Source organism: Phoenix dactylifera, chromosome 9, assembly GCF_051530095.1.
Source record: "Phoenix dactylifera cultivar Ajwa chromosome 9, Ajwa_hap1_PhDact_Kaust_v1.1, whole genome shotgun sequence".
NCBI classification, from domain to species: domain Eukaryota; kingdom Viridiplantae; phylum Streptophyta; class Magnoliopsida; order Arecales; family Arecaceae; genus Phoenix; species Phoenix dactylifera.
The window spans coordinates 18,444,537-18,468,808 of record NC_143198.1 but is presented as its reverse complement, the minus strand read 5'-3'; the positions used below and the strand labels follow the sequence as shown (position 1 = coordinate 18,468,808).

General features: G+C 41.1%; 2 protein-coding genes and 1 long non-coding RNA gene across 5 annotated transcripts in view; all 3 read right to left on the bottom strand.

The window, feature by feature from the left end:
• Positions 1-3,255: 3,255 nt before the first annotated feature.
• LOC148702476 (uncharacterized) lies at positions 3,256-7,280 on the bottom strand. Its single transcript, XR_015968792.2, has 4 exons — positions 6,946-7,280; positions 4,143-4,411; positions 3,961-4,043; positions 3,256-3,860 (listed from the first exon to the last, which is right to left on the bottom strand). It is a non-coding gene; the product is annotated as an uncharacterized LOC148702476 (long non-coding RNA).
• A 3,292-nt stretch (positions 7,281-10,572) lies between these two features.
• LOC148703461 (protein FAR1-RELATED SEQUENCE 5-like) lies at positions 10,573-14,603 on the bottom strand. Its single transcript, XM_089925340.1, has 6 exons — positions 14,326-14,603; positions 13,879-13,956; positions 12,622-13,793; positions 11,823-12,549; positions 11,068-11,541; positions 10,573-10,979 (listed from the first exon to the last, which is right to left on the bottom strand). The coding sequence occupies exons 1-6, from the start codon at positions 14,368-14,370 to the stop codon at positions 10,812-10,814; spliced, it is 2,664 nt and encodes an 887-aa protein (XP_089781466.1). The 5' UTR covers positions 14,371-14,603; the 3' UTR covers positions 10,573-10,811.
• An 874-nt stretch (positions 14,604-15,477) lies between these two features.
• The window catches only part of LOC103713534 (ARM repeat superfamily protein), a 47,394-nt gene continuing 38,599 nt past the window's right edge, over positions 15,478-24,272 (bottom strand). For all 3 annotated transcript variants that reach the window (XM_008800499.5, XM_008800498.6, XM_088704324.2), the window contains 3 exons: positions 22,602-22,721; positions 20,969-21,742; positions 15,478-19,228 (listed from right to left, as the gene is read on the bottom strand). In XM_008800499.5, coding sequence (XP_008798721.4) covers positions 16,145-19,228; positions 20,969-21,742; positions 22,602-22,721 — 3,978 coding nt within the window. In that variant the 3' untranslated portion in view covers positions 15,478-16,144. The remainder of the gene's footprint in view (positions 19,229-20,968; positions 21,743-22,601; positions 22,722-24,272) is intronic.

Below are 24,272 nucleotides of genomic sequence, written 5' to 3'. Positions count from 1 at the left end.
GATTTCAGTTGGTCAACTTCTTCACCCAAGTTTTGGTTTGTTTTGATTAAGCTATGATTTTTCTGAATCAATTTTTCTGAATTTAACCTTAAGCTTTTATTTTCAGAATTTAGTTTGTCTTGTATTTCAGCAATAGAATTTCTTTCTTTTGAAATTTGCAAATTTAGCTTTTTAAGATTTTTATTTTTCATAGCTAATTTTCTACATTCACCATACAAATCATGAAAAGCATTTAAAAGTTCATCAAAAGAAAATTCTTCTTGAAAATTATTTGATGTAAAAGTAGATTCAGATTTTACCTTATCTTCTTGTGCCATAAAGCAAAAGTTAGTTACCTCTTGTAGTTCTTTGGAGCTAATATCATCATTGTTGCTCCTAGCTTTCATTTCCTTGCTTGACTCTTCCTTGGTCAAAACTTTCTTTCTTTTTATCTCTTTCTTTCTTTCTTCTTGTTTCCTCTTCTTCTTTGTCTTTAGGAAGCTTTTGAATTTTTTTGTTGTTCTTTCTTCCTCGAGTCGACTCGGGTTTACTTGGAGTCGACTCGACTGACTTGAGAGTCGACTCGAGATCTTCGGAAGACGTCTCGTTCTCAGAGGCCTAAAAGATGATTCTCTGTCTTTTGAACTGTTCTGCCTCGGAGTCGACTCGGGCCTTGTCGGAGTCGACTCGGTTAACTTAAAGGTCGACTCTGAAATACTTGGAGTCGACTCGTTCACAGGATCTCCAAAACTAAGTCTCTATTTTTCTCTAGGAGTCGACTCGGACAACCTGAGAGTCGACTCGGCTGAGGTGGGGGATTCAACACCTTTTTCTGCAGTCTCATTGTTAGTATGTAATTGAAGCACATGTGAGCTAATCTGAGATTTATCATAAATATTTTCTAAAGTATCCCAGATCTCCTTAGCAGATAAGCATGCAGAAATTTCATTAAACTTCGTTTCATGAATAGCACAATATAATATGTTCATAGCATTAGCATTCAATTGTGCTAAGTCCTTTTCATTAATAGTTTGAGAGAGTGTGTGAAGGTCATTTATTATGATTTTCCATAAATAATAGTTTTGTGATTGAATAAAAATGCGCATGCGTGCTTTCCAATATGTGTAGTTTATGCCATTAAACAGTGGAGGTCTATCAATTAACTGTCCCTCTCCTAGAAAACTATCTATTTGAGTTGTCATGATCTTTGGCTCTTGATCGTGAGATCAACAATTAATCTTGAGCACCTGCTCTGATACCACTTGTTGCCCAAGATGACAACCCAAGAGGGGGGGTGAATTGGGTTTTCTAAAAATTGTGTTTCCTAATTTTTTACTTTAAATTGAATGTAGCGGAATGATAAGATGTTACTTACTTAAGCTCTAGGTCATTATAAGTAATGCAGTGACAAACTAAGCTAGAGCAATTATACTATGGCTTTAGAACGCAATTAATCCTAAATTAACTTATAGTTGTATGATCAATTTAATCTATGTAAATTGTAAGAATAGAGTGAAAGCTAAGAAAGTTCTAAACAATCTCTTATACTCAATTAGGAAATAAAGCTAGAGATATTACACAGTCAAGTATGTATGTAAGGCATGAAATGCAAGAAATAAGGCATCACAAACACAAAGATATATAGTGGTTCGGTGTACCCAGCACCTACATCCACTCCCCAAGACCTCTTGGAAATTTCACTATAATCCCTCAGATTACAGTCGGTTGTTTTACAAGCTCACAACCCAACTTGTTGTTTTACGAGATCACAACGAACTCGGTCGGTTTTCACAGGCTCACCGACTAGAACCAACCGATTGTTTTCACGGGCTCACAATCCAACCCAGTTGGTTTTCCCAAAGGCTCACCAACCACAACCTTACAACGATTGTTTTCCGGGTTCACAATCAACCCAGTTGGTTTTTCCAAAGGCTCACCAACCACAACCTTACAACGTTGGTTTTTCCCTTTGGCTCACCAACAAACCTTAACCCCTTGATTCAATCCCTTGATTGAATCAAGTTACAAGATATTTAGAGCAAGAGTTTAAATCAAGTACAAGCTTCTCAAATAAGCGAATATAGCAAATATAAACAAGTAAAGTAAAGGGAAGAAGCCCTCAAACAAATTTGTAGATGGAGGAACTCGGCTTCTTCTTTACTTGACCCTCTTCTGATTTTGCACGAAGTAGAGGATCACCGAGGCAGCACACGGATGGAGAGGAAGTTTTGGGATTCACTTGGATGCTCTTCTTCTCTCTATTTTACTTTGAATGGCCCTTTTGTGCTTATGGGAGATTTTCCGTGTAATCTCTTTGAAATCTTTTCCCTAAATGTTCTCTCCCACTTCCATACTCTCTCCCCTTGCTCTTTCCTTGATTTTATAGCTTTAGAGGGAGTGAGAACAAAAATCTAGCCGTTAGAGACAAAAATAGAGCCGTTGGAATCAAGAAAAAACTAGCCGTTATGCCTCCCAGCGTGCTCGAGTCGACTCGGCTGAAGTAGGAGTCGACTCGGCTGAAACAGGAGTCGATCTGTGAATAGTAGTCTGCCGGCACTGTAGCTGGGAGTCGGCTCCGCACTGTAGCACTGAAGTTGGAGTCGACTCGAGATCACTGTAGCGCTGAAAATTAACTCTCTGTCTTTTTGTTTGTTCTCAGTCGGAGTCGACTCGTAGAGTATCGGAGTCGACTCGAGCACTGTTTCTTGAAACTCTAGAGTGCCAGAGTCGACTCTAAACTTCCCGGAGTCGACTCGAGGACTATTCTTTTGAATCTTTCTTTGAATTTGCTCCTTCAACTTGAATCCTTTGAACTTGAAACTTGGGCCAATGAAGTGAAGCTTTCTTCCAACTTTTTTTTGAGAGCTTTTGAGGCCTTCTTGTATTTTTCCAACTTGCTATGTTCCTTGCAAAATAAATTATCTTTATTCTTGCAACACAAATATTATTAATTATACTTCAAGATTTTGTGATCATCAAAATCAATCTTTAACTCAATCTTTGGGTCATCACAATGGATTGGGATGGCAATAAGCACCACTAGAGGTCTATGGCTTGTTCCCTTTTTGTGTGGTTTAAGCTGGTGTAGATGGCTTGCAATGTTTATGATGGAGAGGGTTACCTTTTTGTGTAAATCACTTTAGCTAATATATATTCTAGTTGCAACAATGACATGGAAGGAATTGCCAATTTTATGCTTTTGAGTAGTAAAATGTCTTGTTCAATCTTTTTCTTGCTATGTCTCATCAAGCATATGGTATAATATGATAATGCTCTGAACACAGGCATTATTAAGATGAAAGCAAGATGGTCATATAATCAATAACTGGAGCACAACTACTACTAAAAATTTACAATTCTCATTCATTTCTGTAAGAAGATTATAGTACACAAATTTGTTTCATTTGACAGTTCAAGATCAACCTTGACAGTTCAATAGCAACTTTTACACAAAAAAACCATCAACAAATAACATTTGCCGTTATCAACAAAAAAAAATACCCAAATAACTACTTTGCCATTGACAAGGAATACTTCCCACACCATAAAATGGTATATCCCAAAATCTGAAAACAAACACCCTCAAGGCCCTCAACTTTATATATTCTCCTACATTGCTGCATTAGTTTATTCTAGCAGACTAGAAGCTTTTGGAATTTGTCACTGACTTTTCTCTATGAGCATTTGGTTGCAATGCAGTTGGTTCAGTTGGTTCTGGATGTGGTGCCACCGACTTTGTCTGGCTTTGCTATGTGCTAGGGGGTGTTGTGGGTTGAGCTAGAGTTGATGGGTTAACTTAATGTTGGATATGATGCCACTATATCTAGTATGGTAGATGGTGCAAGTCCATTTGACTGTGATATTTGATTTTGGCTGGTGCCCTGAATAGAAAATGACAATAATTAAATTTAGAAATATGCAAGAAATAAAAAATAAGATATATAAAAGGAAGGAATATAACAGTGGCATGGGTAAGCTCACATTAGGCATCCACCTAACAGTAAATGTTGATGAGGTCCCTCCAACATATGATGAACTCTCTCCATAGATAGTCTTCTTTGTAACTTTCATTTCAAAAAATTCAATATGTAAATCAAATTAAATTTACAAATATGCAAGATATATAAAAGAAAGGAATATAGCGGTGGCATGTGTAAGCTCACATTAGGCATCCATCTGATAGTAAATGTTGATGAGGTCCCTCCAACATATGATGAACTCCCTCCATAGGTATTCTTCTTTGTAACTTTCATTTCAAAATATTCAATATATAAATCAAACTTATAAAATGCATTCATTTAAAAAATATATAAAAAGAAACTCTATTTGATCATCTTTATTAGTAGACTGTTATGGGTGCATTTCCTCTTATTGATCCACTTGCTTGATTAGTTGGTGGTGGATGTAAACTGCTTCAACTAGTCCTTTTACCCTTCAATTCAAGAAATAAGTTATCTATCAATATAAACATCATACTTCAGAAAAGCATTCATATAAAAAAAAATAAAGTGTTAAAATATGAATTACTTTTATAGTTCCATTATTTCCTCTTGAGCCACTTGGATGATTAGCTGATGGTGATTTTAAGTTTCTACCACCATCTCTTCTGCATATGGTTTTGTTATTCCCTTCACCACATTGTCCACAATATAGCTTGAAGCTCGTTTTAGTTTGGTTGGCTTTTGTGGCTCATCTAGCTCATTCCTCCTTGCTATTTTGGATCCGAAAATCAAAAGGTAGTATTCCCCCATATCAATCTTTGGCCATAGCTTAGGCCCATTAATTGGGTCAACAATTGGTTCATATATCTTTAGATAGGTGTCCTTTCTGTTATCCGAAATTGCTTCTATAGCATATGTACATGAGATCCCATTTAAGTCCTACTTCCTACAGGTGCAAGTGTGCTCTCTCAAATCAACTACAAAACTATCCAAGTTATCTGGACAGCTTATCCCCACTTTTGGACCCCCTGAAGAGCTAAGCCAACACCTGGTAGGCTGCTCCTTATACTTCTCCAACTCTTTTTGAATTTAGGGGCAAATATCTCCTTTGTACCTCATCATCTTGTTCCTCTTGTTTATGATCCTATTCATTATTTTTCTCTTAATAAGCTCTAGCAATGTTAAAATGGTCTTTTCCCTCACATCCAAAACAAATTTGTTGAAAGCTTCACAGAGATTATTTAATAACATGTCACACTTGGCATATGTGCTAAAATGTAATCTTAATCAATGGAAAGGTGACTGGTCTTAAAGCCACTTACAAGCATCCTCAAACAGCTCCTTCCGTTTGCCCATCTTTTCCTCGAAGTCCTCCACATATGTTGAAACAACAACATATATAGCTTAGTAATAGTGGTGGTCCCATAATTTGTTCTTCTCAGCTCGGCTGCATAATCACCAACCTCACATACTGCTTCTTATAATCCCCCTCCAGCATCTCTAATGCCAGGCTTCAACCCTCCAAAGCTTGCTTCTAGGCACTAAGATGTTATAGTCCTCCTTAGCAACATCTTCAAATAAATTCACAGATCACTTGGGTTCTGACTTAATCCTATTTAAGTATTTATGTGCAAGAATCTTTGAAGTAATTGTTTTGTTGATGTGGAATTTACTGCAATTGTGCTCATCAACATAACTTTTTTGCTTGGTATGTGGGGTTTTGGGGAGCATTGCTTACAAAATTTGACCATAAACAGCCTTTTTTGTACTTCTATATAAGTTTTTCAGAGCACAAATATTAATGGCAGCCTTGATCTGATTTGTACTGCTGAACTTCACCAACCACAAACTTGGGATAGCTCATATCAGTCTCTCTACACTCAGGGCACCTCTGTGTACCAATTCCATCATTATCAAATGAACTACCAAATGCTATATGGGTCATCTAAATCCTTATGCACAGAGTCATTATCATCATCAACTATATTGCTTTGAAATCCAAATAGGCAAGGTTCTTTGGCTTTCTGCTATTGTTTCCCCTTATGATCTCAACCCTTCGGTCCACATTTCCTTCAAATTCCAAATCATCATATGTGAAGCCATAGTCACTATCATCAAATTCAGAGTCACTATCTTCGCTGCCTGAATCCTTTTGTACCCACCATCTTCAGTCTCATCAACCTCATCTTCAGCCTCCATGTCAACACCAATTGCAATCTCATACGCATTCTTCATAGCCTTATCTCTAGACACCTGCTCTATGTACACTTCAATCTCCTTATTTGCAAGGATAATTTGCAAGGATATGCTTCACCAATTCTATCACATCTTGATCACACCTCGGAGGTCTTAACCTACCATCTAAACTCTTTGTTGGATCTCTCCAATAACAATTCATAAACCAGCTATATCCTAATTTCTCTACAATGTCATCAATTTCGAGCATAGACATTATGTCTACATTAGTCATAACAGTCAACTTTGCCATGAACATATCATTTATTTGGCACTTGGACAAATTGACCATTATGGTGTAAAACCACTGTGAAATGGTCAGGATCATCTGCTATGCATAAACATAAAAATCAGAGCAGTTTTTTAAACATATAAACAGTGTTATCAACCATGTTTTCAACATAAAAAACAATGAAACATATTCATCATAAAAAAAAACAGAGCCATTTTTTCGAGATATAAGCAACGTCTTCAACATGTTCAACATAAAAAATGGAGCTGCAAGATATAAACCATGTTGTCAACATAAAAAATAATGAAGCATATTCGACATAAAAAACAGAGCCATTTTTCAAGATATAAATGATGTCTTTAATATGTTCAACATAAAAATAAAAAAGAGCAATTATTTTAATATATAAATATTATATTCAACATGGTAAACTTATCATGCAGGTATCTATCAGTGCTGCTTAAAGTGATCATCTTCACAGATCAATAACAATAAAATAAAATAAAAACGCCACACACAAACACATCACACTGGAAACAATGCGGGCATTACTCTTACCATATGGAGGGGTCGACTACATGGATGCAAAATTGCGTAATACAACCTCCTTCCCCTCTACGATTTCTTCGTTTACTTCTCTCCCACACCTCGACTCCTTCTCATCAGGCAATGTACTATCATTCTACCACGAATTGGTAATGGAACAGCACTCCTTCCCTTCTCCTTTCACCTAAGTCTTAGTTAGTAATGGAATGACGAATCCAGGGTTGAAGTGATTAGAAATTGTAAAAATCGAACGACGAATCTCTGATCTCTTTTGCTTTTGATTTCTTCCCCTGTAATTTAGAGGACATGCAAGGGCAATACTTGCTTGAGTGCTTAGAGGTCAAGTAGTGGGCGGGTAGTTCTAAATACACCCCCCCGATTGCTCAGGACACCCCCCAAAAATTAAAAAAAAATTAAATACTCTCTACACCCCCCCATTTGCTAAGGACACCCCTAAAAAAATAAAAAATCCTAAATTACCCTTCACCCTCCCCACCCCCTCACCTAAATTGCTCTCTACACCCCCCAAACCCCCCCCCCCCCCCCCCCCCCCCCCCAACCCCGCTCTTCCCCTCCAAAACTCCACTCCAGCCGGCTTCTCCCTTCCGCCCAAAAAACTTCGCCTCAAGCACCTCAAGCACCTCGCCGGCGGCCAAACCCCCTCCGTCTCCCCCTTCTCCCTCGCCCAAAACCCCCCCGTTCCCCCTTCTCCCTCTCGTCGCCGGCATTCTCCCCTTCTCCCTCTCGTCGCCGGCATTCTCCCGGAACCACCTCCCCGGCCATCTCCCGAGCAACGAGCACCTCGCCGGCGCCTCCACGACCACGTCGAGGTAGCTCCCCGCCCCCCCGCCTCCAGTGCTCCGTTCGGCACTGGATCGCCGAACAGAAGGGTTCTGTTCGGCTGAACAGTGCCGAACAGAAGCCCTCTGTTCGGCAACACTCAACCGAACAGAAGCCTTCTGTTCGGCTGCACGGTGCCGAACAGAAGCCTTCTGTTCGGCTGCACAGTGCCGAACAGAATGGTTCTGTCCGGCTCTGAGCAGCCGAACAGAAGCCTTCTGTTCGGCTCTGTGCAGCCGAACAGAAGCCTTCTGTTCGGCACTGTGCAGCCGAACAGAAGGGTTCTGGTGCCAAATCGCGTGCCGTGCTGAATTTTGTGCCGAACATTTATGTATGCAATTGAATTATTTTCTTTGATATAGCCTAACATTGAATTTCTATATTTTCAGACATGGATCCCCGTCCCGCCAGAGTTAGACCTACGGCGTCAGCTAGGAGACGTCGTGCTAGGATTGCTTCTCCCGAGCCTGCTCATATGCCATCGGACTCTCCTGAGTCAGAGCATGATGATATGCCCGCTAGGGGCGAAGACGATGAGTCCGTTGGACCATGCCAGGAGGTCCAGAGGATGAGTCCGTCCTGATCAGTTTCAGGACGCATATAGCAGCTTCCATCTGGAGGCAACAGGTATTGTTTATTTGTTATAGCATTATATTTTGTTTATTGATGTTTTATAAAGTAGTAGTAATTATACATTTATATTACAGGAACGAGCTCCACTAAAGTGCATGAACCATACTGCCAAGGTTGGTGAATGGAAGTGGTGGTCTTCAAACCAACCAAATACCAGGTTCAGAGCACTATTGAGGCAGTCGGGCCTCGTAGAGTTAGTACAGTGCTCTTATCGATTCATCGATAAGATTCTGATTTCGGGCTTCGTAGAGAGATGGCAGCCCGAGACGAACACCTTCCATATACCATTTGGCGAGATCACTATCACGTTGGATGATGTATCCGCCATTTTAGGGATTCCTGTCGCAGGTTCCTCAGTATCAGTTTCTCCTGAGAGGATGAGTGATCGGGATGCTGAGGAGCTACTTGTGGAGTTGTTGGGGGTGTCAGCTGGAGACGCGCGTCAGGAGGTACTGTCATCGCGCGGTCAGTCTGTGAGGATGGAGTGGCTGAGGACTCAGTTTCACTCTGTATCTGATAGAGACAGGCAGCAGAGGATAGAGTGTGCAGCACGAGCCTATTTGTTATTTTTGTTAGGCTGCACACTCTTTGCTGATAAGAGTGGGACCAGGGTGCCTATAGCGTATCTGTGTTTACTGCGGGATCTGGATAGGGTGAGCACATATGCCTGGGGTACAGCTGCCTTAGCATATTTGTATCGGCAGTTGGGGATTGCGTCGAGGTCATCAGTGAGACAGATCAGTGGTTATATGACGCTTCTGCAGGCATGGATTTATGAGCATTTTCCAGCACTCAGTCCTCACCCGTCGCTCGAGTATACTGATGCCAGTCCCCGCGTGCACCGCTGGATGCCCGGTACTCCATCCCGTACCACGATGGACCATTTAGTGGTTCTACGTGAGTCATTGGACCTTTTGAGCATCGATGAGGTACGTATCATATTACCATTTGCTTGTGTTTGTCAGTACATTTAATATGCGATATAGTATAAAACTGAAATGGACCTTTTGTTTTACAGGTTATTTGGGATCCCCATCATCGGCTTCGGGGAGATCGCCCATATATACCCGTCGCATTTTTTAGTGGCTCCATCAAGTGCCTTGATATCGTAGAACCCTATCATCCAGAAAGGGTTCTTAGACAGTTTGGTCGTATTCAGACCATCCCTCGAGCGCCACTAGCCCCTACGCGAGCCAACAGAGGTTCCACAGCAGGCTCGTACCGGATACATTACTCCTATATGGATCAGCTTTGGGAGCGGTGGGAGGACCACGTGCTGAGCCAGGCGAGCAGGAGCCACCCAGTTACCCGGCCATCAGACAGCGTACCGGGATACATGGAGTGGTATCTCCGTATCACGCACGTTGCAGTTCAGCCTCCTCATCTGCGCTCGAGTACTCATTCTGGAGCTAGGGGAGGTCATGATGATGCTGACATGCACCGGCGGCGTAATGCAGCTGCACTCGGTATCAGTACCGACATTGTACGGATGGGTCCCTCAGAGGCTACGTCACTAGGTGCCGGGCACCTATATGATGCTATTTCTCAGATGCATCAGGTACTTCTGGGTGATGAGCCTGGCCCGAGTACAGCACCCTCTCATTCGGATCCAGGACCCTCTCATTCGGACGTACAGCAGTACACGCGTCGACGATGGCGTCATAGGGATTGATGATGGAGCCTTTGTAATCTTTGTAAAGCCTTTGATATTAATGAAAAATATATATTTTTGGTACATTTACGTGTAATCTTTGTAAAGCCTGGCCCGTTCTATTTTACACAAATATAACAGTGCACATAACAATCAATCTAACAATGCGAAGACAGATATTTTTTGATTTATATTGATGATGGAGTTTCAAAAATTGTACATATATAAACAATCAATCTAACTCTACTGTCTTGCCTCCACCTCCCCCTGAGGAGATGGAGTCCCGTGGGGGGTTTGACCCTGAATCTGATACGACTGATGTTCTGCCTCCACCTCCCCCTGAGGTACCTCCAAATGTTGTTCCAATCAAAGCTGACCCTGGACAAAGTTCCCCTCCAAAAAAGGCAGCAAAGCCTAAGAGGGTGCCAGTGGCAAGACCTGGCCTTGCAAGGAGAGGGCAGCCGATTAACCTCTTAACCAAGAACATCACAGAGCCCTCTTTTCCAACAAATGTGTTAATCATCTGCTCAAGCTTGTCACCGTTAAGTTCTTGTACATCAGAAAGGTCTATTAGTTCCCCTGTTTGATTTGTTTGCTCCCACCAGCTCTTAAGTATGTTTCTGTTTACATCTGAAATCTCAACGGAAACAACAGTCGTCATATGTATTCCCAGCTGATGATGGAGTTTCACAGTACATGACTCTAAGAGCCCCAAAAAATTTACAACTTTCAAAAATTGTACATATATAAATAATCAATCTAACTCTACTGTCTCGCTAATTATAACATTAGGTGAGATGCTCTCTTTGAACTGTTGAATCTGTGCTTCATATGAATTTTTCCATCCGGTAGCACAAGGAAGATGATATTTTCGCCAGTTGGTCGCTACTGGCGGAACGGGATGTCCCGGCAACAAGAACACCTTCAAAATTAGAAATAAGAAAATATTAATAGCTACAAAATTATAAATAAGCAAAATTAAATATTCGCAAGTGTTGTGAACGTAGTACCTCAACAAAATGATTTCCATTTACGAATCCGATAGCGATATCTTTGCGGGATAGAAGAGGTACTGGCACAGAACGGAGAGGTAGGAAGGTCAGACATTGTTGCAACGAGAGATGGTATAGGACAACATTATAGCAGGATGCTATAAGATGACCCATGTCCGGCATAGTCATCCATCTGTCATATGGTGGACAATCATCATAATATGATAATGCATGAGTGATCTCAGCAATCGTCCCTTCCACACCATATAATGTGCGATAGTGGTCCGAATGACATTGCAACTCTTGCAATAAATTCTTCCTAACACGCACCCAGTCATCTTCTCCAAATCCCAGTAAGTCAGCTATTGCCCTAAATCCGCAATTCCCATCAGCTCCTATATCCTTGATATGCTGGATGTATGGTCTCAAGGCAGAAGGAATAGCATCAATATAGATAATGGGCGTATGTGACTGGGCTCTAGTACGAAAAATCTGCAAATAATATCAAATGATAGAAAATATGTAACAATGGCAGAACATGTCCCGTATCGGCACATCTCGGCACGGCACATCCCGTATCGGCACATCTCGGCACGGCACATCCCGTATCGGCACATCTCGGCACGGCACGTCCCGACATGTCCCGTATCGGCACATCTCGGCACGGCACGTCCCGACATGTCCCGTATCGGCACATGACATACCGGCACGGCACGGACCGTCCCGCAGACGTTGTGATACCTATTGTAAGGAAATAAATATTTGGTACTTACCTTTTGCTTGGGCCGTCTCTTTTGAATCTGAGTAGATGGATTGCGGATGGTAACTTTCTCAACACCAGGTGAATAACTATCCTGTCCAGATAGAACCAACTCAAACGCAGACGGGTCACGTCGAGTAGACGTATCAACCTTCAGTGAAGCGCGCCCACGTGAACCGGTCTTCCGTTTTGCAGGCTCTAAAAGAGGTGTACTATCTGGACTTGCAATCTCTCGTAACTTCTTGATCATCTGCAATTGAGAAGCCCCATCTAACTTCTTGAATCGTAGCGCAATCAAATCTAACTCTGCATCACAACTCAACTGAATTGGCTGCACGGGGGGGGTAGGCAGAATATCAAGTTTCCTCCAATGAGGATCTATGCAGTCGAGAGGAATGGGCCGACCTTCCACCCTGTACCGCGCAATCTGGTGAGCACATGGTATACCATGTGTGCGTCGAATAGCGCACCCACAATTTGAATCATCAAACCCAACTGAATTGGCTCGTTTCGATTGGGCGAGGACATGATTTAACGCACTTATAGATATGAAACCTCGCAACTCTTTGAATTCAGCTGGCTTGAAGTTGTGCTGCACTACCAATAAACTCTTCTCCAATGAGGCTTTAACGGAGCTGTGCTGCAACTCAATCAATCCATGTATTCTAGTCCAAGATGACTCGAAACTTCCTTGGCTTGATCCAAGCTGCTTTTTGAGCTTTGCATGTGCACTCTCGACCCTAGTAAACAAATGAAAGTTAGATATAAGAATTGAGGCAAATTAAATTTAAATGAGTCTTTATTTGTGATACCTATTTGTCGTCACATTTCCGTAGTGCCTGCATGTATCAGTCCACGCCGCAACAAATCTTTCCTTGTATTTGCTTAGCCAAGTATCTGACACATACTGTAGTGCATCTGGATAGGTACCGAACTCTCTCTGCAGTGCACTCCAGCGATCATTATACTCGTCTTCCGTGGAGGACAGCACTAGTACATTCCAACTCATAATAAATTTATCCCATTTCTCCTTCAATTCGAAAAATTTTTTGCACTTGGCCAAAACATTCCTACTAATATGCCATCTACATAATAAATGTCTAGCAGTAGAAAATACTCTATGAATTGCATTCATCAAAGCCAAGTCTCTATCTGTAACAATCAACTCAGGCAAAACATCATCAGCTATGACACTGCGCAATCTCTCTAATGCCCAAGTATAGCTTTCTTCCCCCTCAGAATTTAAGCATACAAAAGCAACTGAAAATGTCATGTCAGTAGATGTCACCCCCACAATCTCTAAGAGCGGAAGACGATACCTATTCGTCTTGTACGTGCAATCCATTATCAACACACGGGGAAATGCACGGAACAAATCAATGCTGCCAGGGTGTGCCCAAAATAAGTCATGCACAACATCCGTATTAGTACAATTCCTATGCCACTCAATATATTTAGCCTCTGATAATTTACCTAATAGATGTTGCATTTCAGACCTCCCGGCTTTCTCTGCAACCTTAAACCGTTGACGTACATTGTAGATAGTCTTGATAGTCGTAACATTGAGGGCATCTCTTTCCTTCAATGTGGATAATATGTCCTTTGGACGAACCAAACTCTTCGACATATCCACTAACAATTCCGTCTCCTGCTCAGATAATCTCCCTGCATATGAGTGCCCCTCCAGATTCTCTGCAGCGGGATGATTGTGCACTCCACATACGACCAGTAATATCCAATCATCCGCAGTATCCAATTTCTTTCCTCTTAATGCAAAAGGGCATCCACACTTCTTTGTCCCACAGGCAGTCTTTATTCGCTTTTCTTTTGTGGTTCGGTACGTCCCACCCCTCTCACAACCTAACGTAATTCTGGGTTTCTTAGAAATGGTACCTGCATCGGATGATTTGATTACAACAACAAAACCATTTCGCCTCCCAGCTTCACGACACCAATTACACAAGTCCTCTCTACTCTTGAAGATCTATACATTAAACAATTTATGTAAGTACACAGTTGTAAAAATAGCTCGCTAAACTAATACAAAATTGCACAATATATTATAATACCTCGTAAGTTGTAAATTCGCTTGTGTAATCCAGTACAAATTCTGATCCAATTATACTCGATTCGGTTGTAGCATAGCCCTACATATAAAATAATTTATCACCAAGAATTAATGAATCAGAGGATCTGTTCGGCACAAAATTCAGCACGGCACGCGATTTGGCACAAGAAGGCTTCTGTTCGGCTGCAGAGTGCCGAACAGAAGCCTTCTGTTCGGCTGCAGTGTGCCGGACAGAAGCCTTATGTTCGGCACTGTGCAGCCGAACAGAAGCCTTATGTTCGGCACTATGCAGCCGAACAGAAGCCTTCTGTTCGGTAGAGCGTTGCCGAACAGAAGGCTTCTGTTCGGCACTGTGCAGCCGAACAGAAGCCTTTTGTTCGGCGATCAGTGCCGAACGGAGCACGAACCGTGAAAAAAAAAACTTTTCGAAACAAGGTGGAACACGTACCTTTGCGGCCGATTCTTCGTCCCAAATCACTAGTTGCTTGTCCATGCTTCGAATGGGGCTTAAATCTCCTTCAAAGATCGCCTAAACGATGTAAATGGATCGAGGGGTTTAAGGGGGGTTTGAGGGGTGGTTTTTTTTTTCCTTTTCAAAACGAAACGGAGGAGGAGGAAGGGGGGTGTACTGAGAAAATTTCAAGGGCAATATGGTAATTACACTAAAGGTTAGTTTGGGTATTTTTTTTTTGGTTTTTGGGGGGTGTCCTGAGCAATCGGGGGGGTGTATTTAGAACTACCCGTAGTGGGCTCACTCGGAAAGCCCGGAAAAGCAATACTCTTTGCGCCAAAGGCACATCAGGAGACACTTGAGTGCACTACCACCGTTGAGACAACTGAAGTGAAAAGTCCCAGATGCAGGTTGAAATTATCAACATTTATTTGATCCAAAATCTTCAGCAAAGTAAAATATCCAAATTGAATCCTTCTTCTGATCCATTCTATGCTTTTATTCTTCTTTCTAATAAAACAATCACCCGTCGTGGATCTAAAGGAGACTGAAGTCAACTAGATTTCTTTCAAAACTAAGATTAACATCATGCGGATGGCTTGGGATAGCTTCAGTCAAATTTTAAAGAAAACTTTGCCAAACCCAACACCAATCAAACCTAAATACTTTATTAACAAAATTGGACCTATTGAAATCTCCTCAAAGAGGTCCATTAAACTTAGCTTTCATGAGGGCTAACCTCATGAACGTTTTCAACTTTTAGGAACAATTTAGCAAGGGGCAATGATCCGAAAAATTAGAAGGAACCCATAATTTTGATATAAACTTTTGAAAAATCATTTAACTAATAAAAATAACATATCCAAACAATTATCTTTAAAAGTATGAAATAACTAATTAATGTTATTGAAATTTTTCTGCACTTCTACCCACTTCGTTTTGGGGTTAATATATTTCTAGAAAAATGTTTAACATTAGATAAACAAGGACTTTTGCACCAGCGCATGAAGATCAAATGTATGAAACCTTATTCCTTGTCATCTCCCTACTAACCTCTGACCATAACAAAATAACCTTACCACAAAGCTCACGCTTTGAAATTAGGTGCAGAACAACAGCATAAACATGATGGTTTCAACATGGATAATATGAATAGCAAGGAGAAAAGTATTCATTTTTTGTTTGCTACCAGGTCTAACCACTTAAAAAACCAAAGTAGAATAATTATAAGTACATCGGGAAACAGATTTCTGAAAGATGCTTGCCTCAATTACAAAACTGCAGCTTAGGCAAGATCAACTACAAAAGTGGGCCCATAAGTGCATGCTGTGATACTGTAGCATTCTGGCGGCAACTAAGCAGCTACAAGGAAACAGCACTCCAGAAAATTTCATTGTAGACACCAGTATGACCAAACTTCCCCTATTACAGATAACAGATAACCCGTGGCAGGGAGTACATGTGAAGAAAAGAGAGGGAAAAAAAACAAGAAAAAGGGGAAAAAAAGAAAAGAAAAGGGGGATATAAATACAGGTACAAAAATCTTGCTGGTTTACAAGATGATAACCCTACGGTGATCCTTCAACGAATGCACTGATATACATGGAAAGGACAAATTCTGCAAAGTCAATTGGGTCATCATAGTGCCCATGGTGCATTGCAAGCTAAATCTCAGGCTTCGTTGCCAGTGCGCATATGCAGGGATGTTGCTCTGATCTTGACACCGGCAATCAGCAAGACTCCAACCTTAGCTGCCACTTACAGTTACAACCCACAGCCACGATGTTTGCCTGTATAGTTACATATCGCATGCACATCATGTCCCAATGCTGGCAACAAACGGCACAAGACGTTTGTAGTCCCTCTTCCTACCAAGGGCACACGTGTCAAGCACACGCCCAAGGAGTAAGCGAGTGTTCCGCAGCGCCACCTCTCTTGGTGATAACCCACCTTCTGTTGTACCTCCACCACCCTGCATTCCTGATCCAGCCCCCAGCCCTGATCCAGCTCCATACTGCAACTGTCCACTCCGAGCCTTGAAAGAGCTCTGAGGTGCAAGTATGCCTTGCAAAACCTTTTCTCCTGCACCCACCCCATTCTCAGTTGACCCCAGTTCATCCATGTACCCACTTGAAACACTGCTACAGCTCTGCAAGAGCGCTTCCAGCACACTCAATGCCTCCCAACACAATGTGCTTTCCACAAGCTGCGATACAATTGCATATACATGTGGACTCTGAGCCGCATCCACAGGAGTTTGCTGGAGTAGTGCTTTAAGCATCAAGAGTATCACTCGCTGGTAATCAAGCGGGCCCCTCTCAAGAAGCCTCAGCAAGTGCCCAAATGCTAAAGATGAGTGTTTCGGAAACCACTCGGCACAAATTTGTGGTGACGCACGGCTAAAGAGATCTTCGGTAGATGTGATTTCACCACGTGAGTAAGCTAGAAATACTTCTGCAAGATCTTCTAGCAATTTAGCATGGCACCAGAATGAAATATTAGATGCAACATAGCATGCCTTCTGGTACTGCTGTTGTAGAGGTGAAGCTAAGCCAGTGAAGACTGGTTCCCTAGCAAGCTGTAATCCCAGCCATGGCAGCAAGCCTGTGATGTGCATCAAAAGCCGTGTCTCTGGATTCCCAAATATAGAGTCGCAAGTGGGAACTGTAATTCGAGATAATACCTCAATAGCAGACCCATGGCTAACAGTGGATGTGAGCCCTTTCAGCACAAGCGGTTGCACACCTTCAAAGGTTGGCACCTTTCCGCTCTCTGCTGGCAATGGTTCTCCGCCAGTCCGCGATTCTTGCCTGTGAAGTTCTGTTGCATCACAACTGTTGGAATCAAACTCATCACGGGGCATGCTAGATAGTAACACATTCTCAGTTGTCCGTTCACGGAATGACAGCCGATCAATCACTCGGGCAAAGAGTTCCAGCACCTGACAATAGATGTGCACAAAGTCTGTATGCATCATAGCAACGCATCCCCAGAAAAGCTGTGGGTAGAGTATCACCTTCTCCGGCTCCATGTTCTCTACCATCACTTGCAGCGTCAAGAGAATCTCCATTGCAAAGCCTAAAACTGCTGGAACAGGATTTCCAAGACATCTGTGAAGACACCGGAGGAGCAAAACACAGCTATCGCTTTTTACACTAGGTCGTAGAGCTCGGTATATCTGATGGGAACGGCATGCAAGGTGCCTAGATGTGCATTCCATAGCCCACTTGAGTGCCTCAGCACCCCATGTTTCACGAAGGTCCCCTTGGAAAAAAATGGCATCAACCATGCTCAGTACAAGTGCCGACAGGAGTGCAGTACTAGGGAGTTCTGTTCTGACAAGAGTAGGATCCTCGTTCTCCCACATTAAACTGCCACGCTTAGACTGAATGTACTTTATTAAGCTCACCACCTGCTGCTTATTCTCCCCCTCGATGCTCTCAACCTCATATAATTCTAGATGCCGACCAGCAAGTGAATAGAGGAGATTAACAAGCAGATGCTGGCAGTGCTCGAGCACAATATCTTCTGAGCTATCCATAGAAACACATATAACATGGAAGAGCAAGGGCAAGTTCTCACGGAAGTCCTCATCATTCTCATAAGCAATTTCAGCAAGTAGAATCAATGCTATGTCGGCACGGGAAAGCAAATGTTGATGGTGTCCCTGCAAAGCTGATTGGAGCTCACTGGCATTAATCCCATGAAGGCCACTGCTCCCAGGGTGCAAAATATCCTCACCAGAGTTAGGTGTATCAATTAAGCAATCTCCACTATCCCGAGACACATGGCGACTCCTCAAGTTTCCAGTTGAACTTCGGACACCCATCAATGGCCCTGACATGTTCATCAACGATGGAAGGAGCTGCCCTGAACGGCCTGCAGTAGTAGTAACTGTGCTGACCTCAGAAGGCATTGGACTCAAAGGGCCTGAGATGCTGCGGCCTGTTATCCCAGAAGTCCGCCAGCTTAGGCTCCCACTAGTGTTTCTAAGTGGACCATCAATGGACCCACGAACAAGCAATGGTGACATGTGAGGTTGGTTATCTATAACGGTTGCAATTTGGGCAGCTGTAGGCCCTTGAGAAAATTCCAGGATAAAATTTGCAGAGGCATCCCCTTTACCTGGCCTAATTGGCTCGTCACTCTCCTCCAGCATCCTCTGAGACAACTCGCAAACCAAGTGATCAATGGTCTGTTGGGGGCAAATGCGTGCAAGATATAAACTGACACGTTTAGCAACTGAAAAATATGTCGCAAATGCTCCACTTATCTCTGTTGATGTATTAGAATCACAATCTTCAATCCCTTTGGTAATCAAAAAGTCAAGAACTGGAATAATATTGCGGGTATTGCTAGCAACAGTGCTCCAGAGCTTCTCAATCTCATCAGGAAATTGATCTCCATGTCTCCATGTCACATAATAAAGGCTTTTCAACAATCTCTCACTCCAACCAGATTCCCACAGCTTCAAAAAATTAAGATTTTCAATCCAAGGAGCCATGCATGTTAGAACCTGATGCTGTGCAATTATGTCCACTGCATCAAGCTGGCGTTGCATAATTTCCTCACAAAGGAGCTCGCTCAGCTCAGGATGGTCTTTGGCAAGTTTGGCAGAGAGCTTGTACTGGAACTGTTGGTAAGAATCTGGGAGGTTGCCAACCACAGAAGCTCGGTAACGGCCAGTGCCCTCAGTGTCATCCTCAGCCCATTCACGAACAGAGAGGGTCTCCAACATTTGGAGGGCAGTGTCACGGATTTGTCTAGATTGGTCAACGACCTTGTAGAGGATCAAACTTAGTAGTCTCTGGATCTCACACTTTGGAATTTCTTGGTGCATGTAGACTTCAGCCAGCACACTAAAGTAACCATCTGCTATGGAAGAATCTGGAGAGTAGCACTAGAATGAAAGAATATGATTATTAGTGTAATGAATGGGGTCATATTTGTATACAGAAGTTTAGAGGGAAAAGATTTTTAGCATTTAAATAATTTACTTAAGCAATAAGCAATATGTAGTGCAACTCTCTGTTAGTGATCACCAAAGTTACGTCTTACATCAATTTAGCCTTTGCAAGGAGATAGTAGTGAAAAAGGCATGCTTATGACCAAAAAAAAAAAAAGATGGAAACAGGCTTACTATTTTTACATTTATGACTTCAGCTTAATAAAATTGCAGTTTGGCCCACACATCCCAGGTCATTGTGCAGTTAGTGAAAAAGCTAGATGTTCAGCAAAGACTAAAATGTCAACATATCTGTAGTATGATACAGATATACAGTGTGACTCAATTCCTTACACTGCACTTTTAAAGAAAACCGCTCTCAAGACTCCTCTTCCAAATTCCAATAGTGTAGAGAGAGAGAGAGATGCACAAAAATAGACATGCGCTAACCAAATACGATAGTGTTTTATCAGCATAATACATAAATAACTAAAATCTCCCAGTAAAAAATCATTCTGAAATCAAAATATCCATCAAATACCCTCAGCAATTTTGAAATGCATAATGTATGCAGAGTACTAGTTCCTATTTACCAGTATGCTCAAGTTTGACTTCAAAGATAACAAGGATCAACAGAATTGGAAGTGCATACATACAATAAACATGGTTCTGAAGCAAGTTTCTTTCATTTTATATATGCTGGTTGACTAGCTACTGATATCCATGTAATGATTAAACTTCAGATACATCCTTCTCTTTTCCATGTGTTTCATTCTCAGATGGAACACCCCTACCCCACTTCTCTCTCTTTTAAACAGTGATCCACCAGTTTATGTTATTGTTGCTAAATCAGCTGATGGAAAAGCTTACCATTGGAGATTTTTATTTCATGAAAATGGAAGAAAAGAACCTTGTAGAAAAAATTGGCAGCTACTACTGCAAAAATTAGACTTAGCAGAACATTTCATATATTTTAAATTAGTACAGCTGACCAGTTGTTCTAGAACTGAGCAGTTTTCACTAAACAGTCAGGCTGTTGAGAACACAATATGCTTAATTAAATGCATGAACTTCTAGAAAATTGGAAAGTTTTCTGACTTTTGCTTAATTCTTGAACAAGTCTGTTCACCCACAGTCAGGCTAGATCATGAAATCTGTTCTAATCAACCTGACAGTTTCAGAGTCAGCCAATGATTGAGTTTCATGACCACTTAAAGCGTCTTAATGGTGATACGTTCCTAGATGCTTTATCATGGCAGAACCATAAAACTGATGCTTAGGTAGGTTTTTTTATATTACTTGTTAAAGGGCTTACATATTCCTCAACACGGTTACTATGTAGCCCCAGTTTTTTAATAGGACAAAACAGTTTCTAGTAAGTGACAAGACTCTTTATAATTGCAGAACCATAAAAGTGACACTCAAGTAGTTTTTGATATTGCTTGTTAAAGGACTTACATATCCCAGGACACAGTATTTACTATGTAGCCCCAGTTTTTTAATGGAACAAAACAGTTATAGTTCTCCCAATAGTGTATTACTCTTCAGCAAGACATTTACAATGCATCACAGGAACTTTCATTGGCCAACATTATAATCTATGTTCTACCCAAGATTGTGCAGTTAGAGCCGATATGGAATTTCTGAGTGGTATCAAAATATGCAATGAAGAAAGAAAAGGAAAATTAAACTCACCTGGTCAATGCAAGCAGGAAACAGGTCCAAATTTGTTTGCAGAAGATTTTTCAAGGCAGTTTTTGCTAAGAGAACTCGGAGGTGACCACCTTTCTGTTTATCCCTAGCACCAGCCAAACGTACTCCCTCTCCAGTATACTTTGAATATGATGGTGTTCGTGGATCCACCGGTGAATAACCAAATGGTGCTCTGGGTGCTTGTTCCATGAACAAATTGTTGATCCAAGATATTACTCGGCCAGCCATCTTTCTTGCATTATCATCAAAACAAGGCCCATATAAAAGAGAAGCAATAGCATTCATGGAGGCCCACTGGGTTGCCTCCACTTGCTCAACAACCTCCTTATCAAATGAGAATTTATCTATTGACTCCCTTGACCGATTATGTTGACCTGATTTGTAGCGCTCAACTTCTCTGCGGTAGTCACCGATGCTTTCCTGGCCCCATGTGCTGCCTGTATCATCACACCAGGTAAGAAGGAGATCAAAAAGCTTCTTTCGAGTTCTGACATCAAACCTCTCAGACTTTGACTCCACAAATTCTGGAGCTAGATATCTTAGAACAGAAGCTAATGCATAGCGAAGTGGTTGTAAGTCCTGAAAACTATCAGAAGTTGATGTGTTGATATGACGGTATGTTTCTTCAATGAATCTCTGAAAATGCAAGCGGAAAACAGGCTTGCGGGTAAGCATCCCAGGCCAAATCTTCTCAGCAATTGTGCGGTATATGTTTGCAATGTGAGTACGAAGTTCTTCACGGCGAGCCTTCTGATTCTGCATGCATATATATACATTACAAGGCCATCTCAACCATGACATACATACCAAATGCTTAATTATACTTAGCCTGGTTAGTAATATTTTGATTTGACTTAGAGTAGGTTTGGCCCTTTACTTTTCACTCAAACGAGTCATCCCATTGACTTGCTCAGATTGTACATATATGCATATTCAAAATAAGAAAATATAAAATCTTCAGATATGTTCCAAGAAATTAATAATGCTACATGCATGAAACAAGGAAGAGACTATCAATGTCTTTGTTTCTATGGAGCGAATAATATTGCAAAAATGGTATTTCTGGTATTTCTATAATCTAAAATACATATTTTTAACTTGGAGAGTTAATATCACTATTAAATGCCACTGAATTGACCAAAAAAAAAAAACCATAATGCCCATTCTAACAACAAATAAAAGCTCGTTCCCTGTGATAGCATAATTGAAGAGCCAGACATTCCAAAACATAATGTTCATTAGGGATGACCAGTTAACCACTTGCTTGTTAATACACTAACAAATACTTCACTGTAGGTATTGAAGAATTAAAATCCAAATTCAACATAAACTTTAAGAAAGAATGTCCATCCATTAGTGAGTTAAAGCCTCCTTATGTCATTATCGAAAGGCACAACAAAAGCTTAATGTAGCATGATTTCCAATATATGTATATGCCATTACCAAAGGACGCCAATAACCAACAAACATAAACTCAAATCGATCAAATAGTAACCTAAATTGTTTGACCAAGTGCATGGAAATGATACATTTACTTAAACAAACTACCAAGAAAGATAATAACCATTTTCACATGTTTGTATATGATAACAAAAGGTGGTTCAGTCAGTTATACCTTCCATTTTGTTTTTCCTTCCGTCTCCGAAGAAACCTCTTCAACAAAAGATGCAAGCTCACCAAACATGGTTTCACATACTTCCAGGTGTGAGTGACCAAGAGCAGTGGCAGCTGCTTGCTAGAAAAGAAAAAAGTGAAAGTTCAGTTAAAGATCATCTCAATTTTGCACAAAAATTGCAAAGATGCAAAAGATAAACTTGCAAGCAAAGCCTCCTTAATTTTAAAATTGTTATACTAGCTCAATTTCTTTCATGGATCGCCGAACCGGTACCGGTAGGCGTACCGGTCGGTACCACTGTTCACGCATCCGAAAGCCAAAAAAAATTTGGTCTAGCGGTACGGGCCTGGAACGGACCGATACGGCCAGTACCAATTTTTAACGCCGAACCGGACCGATTAGAGACCGGACCAGTTCGGTACGCCCTAAACCGGCCAGTACGAGCCGGTTCAACATACCATGATTTCTTTACACATGTTGGAGTAAACTAGAAGCTCACATAAGATCAGATCAGAAAGTAGATTATCTATGTGACCATCAACGACACACCAATGCAAAATTATGTCACTTGTACCTACTCATTAGGTATAGATTCAACATAGTAATAGCTAGATATCACCCAAACACCAATTTTGAGGATACAATACAATATGGAGAACTGAAATAATATAGACCATTTCATCTCGATTTGGACATGAACCCATCAGTATAAACAAACACACCCTGCTTTTGGAACAAAATGATTGAAGAAAAGGTACATGTTTTGGCATTGGAAGTTATTAGATCTAGATATAGAAAGTTGAGTTCTATTTGCCTTCACTCTCCTCTTTAATTTTTCTTAAAAAATTGAGAAAGTATATGATTTTGTCAGATTTCAGCATAAATTAGATAGTGGATAGCTACATTGGTGCTAGAGGTTATCAGATATCATAATGAATCAAGATTTTGAATGATAACAAAAAGACTTCAAAATAGGAGCAAGATATCTTTCCTGATTTAGCAATCATAGCAAAAGATGGCTAAATTTTTCATATGGTTTTATACACTAGATTCGCTTATAGAGGGAAAAAAATGTTCTACAAGGCCATTGGGATAGAGATGCATAGCAGATTTCCCTGGTATGCCTCTAAAAGGGAATTTGAGCATCAACCATCAAGGCCTCGGCAAGGCCAGGTGGTGGACTGCCGCTATAACCTAGGCAGCCACCTAAGGAGGAGCCCACCAAACATCAAATTATGCATACCTTCAGTAACATACATAAGAAGACAGACATACATATACAGCACAAGCATTTCTTTTGTCATAACCATTTTCGCAATCCAAAAATCCATTAATGATCAAAGTCAAGAAGAGTTTAGTAAACAATAGTATAATACATCAATATATCTGAGAAAATGAACACTTGACAATTATAGGATCATAGGCCCCAGCATACACCACATGACATTCCATCAACCAACACAAAATGAAAGAAAAACAGAAGTCTATGCAAAGCTACCATTCTCATTGACATTCCAAACAGACTTCCATTTCGTCCTACATCCAATATGTGGTAAGGGGCTCCTTACTGCCAGCAATCATACATCTTCACTCTCAGAATCATCTTCATCAACATACACTTCATCCTCAGTCACATTTTTAAAAGCAAACCATCTCTCTTCATTAATTGGA

Coding starts and splice junctions, on each gene's coding strand:
- LOC148703461 (XM_089925340.1), bottom strand. CDS start 14,370: ATGGACAAGCAACTAGTGATTTGGGACGAAGAATCGGCCGCAAAG. Junction 12,550..12,621: donor GGAAATGTGACGACAAATAG/GTATCACAAATA, acceptor TTTGTTTACTAG/GGTCGAGAGTGCACATGCAA. Junction 10,980..11,067: donor ATGGAAATCATTTTGTTGAG/GTACTACGTTCA, acceptor CTAATTTTGAAG/GTGTTCTTGTTGCCGGGACA.